General features: G+C 41.4%; 1 protein-coding gene across 1 annotated transcript in view; it reads left to right on the top strand.

Annotated features, from left to right (window-relative positions):
• The first annotated feature begins 2,642 nt into the window (after positions 1-2,642).
• Positions 2,643-7,389, top strand: part of prph (peripherin) — a 4,901-nt gene continuing 154 nt past the window's right edge. The window contains exons 1-8 of the mRNA XM_010781949.1: positions 2,643-3,245; positions 4,868-4,928; positions 5,431-5,526; positions 6,013-6,177; positions 6,260-6,385; positions 6,475-6,695; positions 6,971-7,023; positions 7,236-7,309. Coding sequence (XP_010780251.1) covers positions 2,698-3,245; positions 4,868-4,928; positions 5,431-5,526; positions 6,013-6,177; positions 6,260-6,385; positions 6,475-6,695; positions 6,971-7,023; positions 7,236-7,309 — 1,344 coding nt within the window. The 5' untranslated portion in view covers positions 2,643-2,697. The remainder of the gene's footprint in view (positions 3,246-4,867; positions 4,929-5,430; positions 5,527-6,012; positions 6,178-6,259; positions 6,386-6,474; positions 6,696-6,970; positions 7,024-7,235; positions 7,310-7,389) is intronic.

Genomic DNA, 7,389 nt, shown 5'->3' with positions numbered 1-7,389 from the left:
TTGTCTTAGCAACGGATCTGGTAGAGAAAGTGGAATATTTGAGGTGCTGGTGGGGACCCAAACAGAGCTAAAAGTGAGAATATTGGGCTTTTATTCAACAGATAGCCAGACATGAGTCCAAACGAGCCTTTTCCTCATCCACACTGGTATTTTTTGGCTTTTATCCATGTTCTTTGTAAAAACCCAGGGTGATATTTTCCCAAAACTCCAATTTTGGTAGATAGGCAATTTTAGTTTTTATCATAAAATGACGTTATATTAGAAATGTGCCAGTGGCTGCGTTCGACAAGAGATACTGAGGAGTGTGAAGCTAGATTAAAGTCAGGCTCTTACCCGTGGTGATTTTCTATTTCTTCAAATATGCCAATATGATCACTTTACAATTTTATTCATCATGTTATATGAGGATCACACCTTAGTTCACAGTATAGAAGATTGACGTTTTCTGTGCTTGAGGTCTCGAGACTCGAGCATTGGTTATGACTTAGACGGATCACATTAGCACTAAACCGGCTTTTTGAAACGGCTAAATCATCTGCTTCAGTTACTTAGTCATCTGACTCGGGCATTTGGCAATAAGCCGTGCTTTTCTAAACCTTTTTTGTGAAACACTTCTCAGGAATTAATCATTCAAGGTGAGGACGAATTGCGACATTTTCTACGCCGTGACACTTGGGACACTTCATATATTCCCCAAGGAATCAGTGTCAAACCAAATGTGAGACTGTCACCTGAATTATAGTGAGATTTTAGAAAGGCTGACTCATTTGCAAAGTTGTCATCATGTCTGAATCACAGGCCTTCTGAATTTGTGACAAAAACCGTGCTGCAATTTAACGACAATTCCTATATTACCGTCAAAGCTTTGAATACTCTTTAGAAATGCAGTAAACGTTTATTTCAAGCCTCTGGAAGATTATCTTTGTAATAATATAAAAAGATCCAGAACAAGTTTTTGAAATGTAAAGGAATTCCACTTTTAATTTCATTTCTTGAGTTTGCTTTACAACTTCCTGTTCTTCAGAAGATTCGACAGGATGTTCTGTAAATAAATCATTCACTCTCACATCCACAATTATTATAGCCATCCTGTCGTTTGTTTTCTTGGAAACTTAGTCAGAGCTCTCACTAAGAGAGTAGAAAAACTTGCAAAGCAGCTTCAGACAGAGTTACAATCAAAATCAAATAAAAGGGTTAGGGCTGGTTCGCGCTGTAATTCATCACGTAAGCACCCAAAATGGCAGGAGTCCAATAGCTTATGAGCTTAGACGGTGGCCAAACGGCTTTACATGCGAGCTAAATGGAACAAAGACCTTATGAGACCTTAAGGAGAAGTGATTTTTATTCCATTTCAGCGTACAGTTTGTAAGTAGAGACACACTGCTTCTCTGTGGTGTGCTGTCCTCAGGCAGTATATTCAAAGTGCACTGAGGTGTTTTACTACAGTTTGCGGGAGATGGAAAAGCTGGGACCCATCATGCATCTGGTTGGTCACCCGCTTGAGTGCCGTTTAATCTGTTCCATGAGAAAATTCCCTGTCGTCGTAGTAAAGAGGCAAGCCAAGGTTTTTTTGGAAAAGCTACTTGAGGACAAAGTTACATAACACTCTTTTCAGTGTTTTCTTTCGGTTCCTTCTTTTGGACGTCTTGCAAGACATTACGAGTCTTTTTTTTCTCGTCTTACTTTGATTTTCTGCAGTCTTCTTATTCGATTATGCTGGATCTTTAAAACTAGACCAAAGGTTGCGACACACACTCTCTCACACACACACACACACACACACACACACACACACACACACACACACACGCACACACGCACGCACGCACACACACACACACATTCTACATCGCCAATACTTATGTGACATTTTCTCCAACATTTGAATCTATAGGATGGTAGAAGGATCTAAATGGTTTTAGAAAGCTTTTTTTAACCCATTGTAACCTGAAATACTGACAAAGTTCTTGGACAACTCCTACTTTGCTAACAGGGATTACTGGATCAAGTGCATTTGAAAGGGATAGAATAACTGCAGAGTCATGGCTCTGCCCCAGACTCCCTGAATATCAATAAAGTGTTCCATTACTGTAAAAGGAGAGAGAGACAGAGAGGAGAGGAAGGAGACGGATGGAGGAGAGGAAATAATTAAATCAATGTATCCACGTGATTCAATTTAGGCTAAGATTTCACAGTTTCTTATTGAGAACCAGGTAACACAATCGTTAAGGCACAGATGTGATGGTAAAGTTGAGAACACTCGTGCATGCAAGAGCATATAATCATTTTGAGAAATGAGAATCAAAACTGAGTGTCAACGAGGTTATTTCAGTGAGGCAGGGAGGGGCTGGATGGAGGAGACATCTTTAGATATCAAGGCGGCATAATGTGGAAGTGAGTTTGGTCTCCTGCCAAATCTCTGGTTAAAAGGGTGGAGCTGTCAAGACAGAGCGTAAGACAGAGAAAGGCAGGGTCTATCTCTGAAGGGTAGGGAGTGGCCAATGCTGATTGAGAAAGCAAGGCTTCATGTGGGTGGGGTGAGGAGAAATGAGGACGGGGGGGGGATGAGGATGATGGGATAGCTTGCCTGTGTGCATAAATACCCGCAGCACTCTACAGTCTGATGTCCTGTTGCTTCCAGAGCATCTCCAAGCCTCCAGTTCTCCTTCTTCCTGCAGCCACAGAACAAGACCAGCCATGAGCCACTCTTCGATGCATACCTCAACGTCCTACAGGCGTACCTTTGGGAGCCCACACCCCATCTCCATGTCCTCTTACTCCCCTGTGAACTCTCGTATGCCCGCTTCTGGAGGGCGCTATATGCGTTCAATGTCACCTGGGGTTACATCCCGCCCCAACAACTACCACCAACAGCGCTCTCGCACCGTCTCCCAGCCCCCTCGCATCTCCTATGAAAAGGTGGACTTCACCTTGTCTGAGGCCATCAACGCGGAGTTCCTGACGACCCGCAACAACGAGAAGGCCGAGCTGCAGGAGCTCAACGACCGCTTTGCCAGCTTCATCGATAAGGTGCGTTACCTGGAGCAGCAGAATGGCTCACTGCAGCAGGAGCTCAACGTGTTCAAGGGCCAGCAGCAGCAAGGTCAGCCCAACCGAGCCTCCGAGCTCTTCCAGGAGGAGGTGAGGGACCTGCGCCGCCAACTGGATGCCACCGGCAAAGAGAGGGACCAGTACCTGATGGAGAGGGACAACCTGGCTGAGGACCTGGCCCAGCTCAGGCAGAGGTTGGTACCAACAAGATGAGAAAGAACCATATGATAAAGTATAGATAGATAGATAGATAGATAGATAGATAGATAGACCGATAGACCGATAGAGGGAATACATTTGGCTACAGAGAAAGTTGCATCCTATTCTAATACATGATATTGTCCCTACCAAGTCAAAGGTATCTCTTAACTTAAATGTTCTCCTATTCAAGGGTTGTCCGTCATACATTTAGTACCATTGGTGCTCTTCTGTGTCACCATAGATCCAACTTTAACGATGCTGGATAAAAAAATACAAGTTTTCGCCAAGCATTGTCTCTTGGATTTGACCAATAATCAGACAAAGATCTCTGTCAGATCAACATTTTAGAATTTAAAAAAAAAGGGAAAATTTTGCACAGATAAAAATACTCTGAGCTCCAAAACGGTGTGCAGATCTTTTGTCGATTCCGGCAGTGTCACCATCACTTAGTTAATTGACGCTGTTAAAATGCACTGCTCATGATTTACTTTAAGCAGAGAAGGTGGAGCGTCCTTGGGCGTTTGTCACTTAAGAAATGATGGTGGTGCAGGGCGTGGCACATTTGCAGACTGGACACCACAGAGTGGCTGCATGATACAGGACACTGGACTGCATCATGCGCATGAGAGTGTTTTCTATGTACGAGAGTTAAATGAATCACTTGTGCACTAGCAGGATTCATCAAGAAGAAGAGCCTTGAAATGTGACAGAAAAGTAACCCACAGGAAAATCAACAGTACTTGTTGCCCAGTTAGATAAAGGACTGTGTTCCCTTTAATAATTATATTGACATTGTGTATGTACAAACAAATGACTGAAAAGAGAATAGATGGACACAGGGTGGGGCCGGCTGAGGAGTGGGAGGGGGAGAGAGAGAGAGGAGGAAGAGAGGTTGGATATCAGGCATGGTAAGAACAGCGCTAGGAAAAATCAATGTGACTCCATTAGGTGTATTTTTCAGTGGCCCTTTGTGCTTATGGGATGGTGCCAGAGACCCCATTAGGAAAAGGGCCCCTGTAAAACTACATGAATTAAAGATGAGGGAGCCAGGCCTACTATGTGATGCTTTCCCCACTAATCTACTTTATGTCCACTCCAGACATGGCATCTGTCTGACAGGACAGATGGAGCCCATCAGTCAGAGAAAGGGGATGTTGGTACTGTACAATGTGATGCAATTTGTGATGATTCATTACAGGACTCAAGGATTGAAACTGGATTTGCTTTAGCATTCAACAATACTTTGTTTTCATTTCATTAAGTTTGTTTTTGCAGGAGCATCAAATGGCATTTTGACTGTCCACAAATGTCTCACTCAAATGATTTTTACTCCACCATTTTTGTCCCATCATACAGTTTACTAGTCAATATTGACAATTTAAATCGTTAAAAGAGATGGAAAGAGTGTGTAACCTTATTACGTGTGTGGAGATGACCTTATTGAACTGCAAAGACACATTAACTGAAAGGAGCAGCTGCTGTTCCCACTGGGTGCACTCCAAAAACCTTTTTACAGGACAGGGAATTACCAAATTGATCCAGAAAGCTTTTTGCCAGCTGATGCCCCGGAGCAACCATTGTTTGAAACATTTTGTCTTTCTCTTTTGTCCTCAAGGATGGATGAAGAAGCCCAGAAGAGGGCAGATGCTGAGGGTAACCTGGTTGCCTTCCGCAAGGTAAATGCTCAGGTCACTGCACCATGTAACCTTATTGATTTGTGTCCTCAGGCTCAGATAACAGGTCAAATGGACAGCTCGATCTCCAACTATTACACAATAGTGACACTGTAGAATGACAGGGCATATTTAAATGACAGGAACCTGCTGCACATAAAAACAAATTCATTTTTTGCTTGGTCCTTTTGTATCGAAATGTTTTACCTCTGAGGCCTCATCTCTTATCTTTAGGTTAATTGAGCATAGACAAATCCTTAGGAATTAAAACCTGGAATTGAATTTTTGGCGAATTTCTTTAAAGGATTTGTTTGTAGCACATCATACCTCAAAATGTTTCTATGCACAGAACTAATTATTTCTGGGTTTTTAAATGTATTCCTTGAGGGACTTTAATATCATGTTTTATTGAGTATGTTTATCATTATGAGTTGTTGGATCAATGAATGACATTTCAGTAATGGCAATACAAATTATGTTTGTTTCATATATTTTTTTAAAACAGGATGTGGACGATGCCACATTGTCCCGTCTGGAGCTGGAGAGGAAGATTGAGTCTCTGATGGATGAGATTGAATTCCTTAAGAAGCTCCATGATGAGGTGAGTGATGCTCAATTTGAAAGTTATCTTTACAGGAGTCACAGGTCACAGTATATTATCTAGAGACCAATAATGATAGCCCTATTTTTTTGCATGTTTACATTTAAATAGGATGTTTATCTTTTGTTATGTTAAATGAGTAGGTCTATACCACTGGCACTTTTGACACCTATAAGCAAAATGTTAAGAGCGTAAACACCAAAACGTTTTCAATTCAGATATTCAAGTGTGGAACTTTAGTCTGCATTTGCTTTGATGATGAAATGAATATCGGTCTGTAAGAGCTTGTCTACAGGAACAGGCATAAATATCTGGAAGACAAGATTATCTTAACAAAATGTCCTTGTGTAGAAAAAGTAGGGGTCCCAAAACTGAACCCTGGAGGATACCTATGAGGTGTACTTGGATAAACTGGCTTTTTTTTTTAATTGTTGATATACGAATGTTGTGTTCCTGACAATATGTTGTACATCTTGGTTTTATTAGGAAATCCAGGACGTTCAAGTGAGTGTCCAGACCCAGCATCTGAAGATGGAGGTGGAAAGCACCGCCAGGCCTGACCTTACTGGTGCTCTGAGGGACATCAGGGCCCAATATGAGACCATTGCCTCCAAGAACATGCAGGAATCTGAGGACTGGTACAAGTCCAAGGTAGGCAGACAGACACTGACAATCACACATAAACATGCAAGCTCATAATGTTTATTGAGTGCTTTATTTTCTGTTTCTGCAGTTCAATGATCTGACTGATTCTGCAAAGCGCAACACTGATTCTCTGAGGCAGGCCAAGCAGGAGGCCAATGAATCCAGGAGGCAGATTCAGTCACTCAACTGTGAAGTTGATGCATTGAAGAACACTGTGAGGCCAAACACCATTTGTGTATTTGTATCTATCATTAAACACATTTCTCCCTCTTAACCCACTGTGTGTACTGCTGTGTTTTTCAGAATGAATCTCTGCTGAGGCAGATGCGTGAAATGGAGGATCAGTTTGGCAATGAGGTCGGCAACTACCAGGACAACGTCGGCAGACTGGAGGATGAGATCCACCACCTGAAGGATGAAATGGCTCGCCACCTCCGGGAGTACCAGGACCTCCTCAATGTCAAAATGGCTCTGGACATTGAGATCGCTACTTACCGTAAACTGTTGGAGGGGGAGGAGAGCAGGTGAGAATTTGGTGTCTCGGGTTAAAATATATGCTGTTTTAATTTCTTTCTTTGACCACTTTTGATTCCTCTCTTAGTAATAGGAACTAAACTCATCATATGGGCCCAATGTTAAGGTCATGCCAAAAAAGTGACTGTTTTGTTTTATTATTGTCTTTAGGCTATGTCAATGAACAACCTAAGATAATTGATATGCAGGTTTAAATCAACTAAATACAATGATTTTTCAAAACAAATGAATTGTTTAACACACATATTTTGTATTTCCTGTTTAGGATTACTGTTCCCAGCTTCAATATGAGCATGAGCAGTCACCGTAGTGAGCGAGGTAAGCTATAATACTATTTTTTCAAAAATATAACATTGCAAATATAACAAAACATTTTAAATATATAGTTGATCATTTTCACTAAACAACTTAACACTGATCAATCACAACTGATACTTCCGACAGGTTAATCTTTTAAAAAGGTATTCAGAAAAGTTTCTATTTTGTAATTGCAAATGTTCCCGAATGTAAAAATCTCTGATTTATAACAGACTATGATCAAACTCAAGACACCCCAAGCAAGAAGAGTGTGGTGATCAAGACAGTTGAGACTAGAGACGGAGAGGTACAAGATCAATAACTGGCTATTATATTGTTATTTAATCCTCCGATATGAAAGTGCATTTTAACTTAATTGCTTATTTT

Source organism: Notothenia coriiceps, unplaced genomic scaffold (assembly GCF_000735185.1).
Source record: "Notothenia coriiceps isolate Sejong01 unplaced genomic scaffold, NC01 NC01_scaffold00000282, whole genome shotgun sequence".
NCBI lineage: Eukaryota > Metazoa > Chordata > Actinopteri > Perciformes > Nototheniidae > Notothenia > Notothenia coriiceps.
The sequence above is the reverse complement of the archived record's forward strand: the minus strand, read 5'-3'. Positions and strand labels throughout refer to the sequence as shown.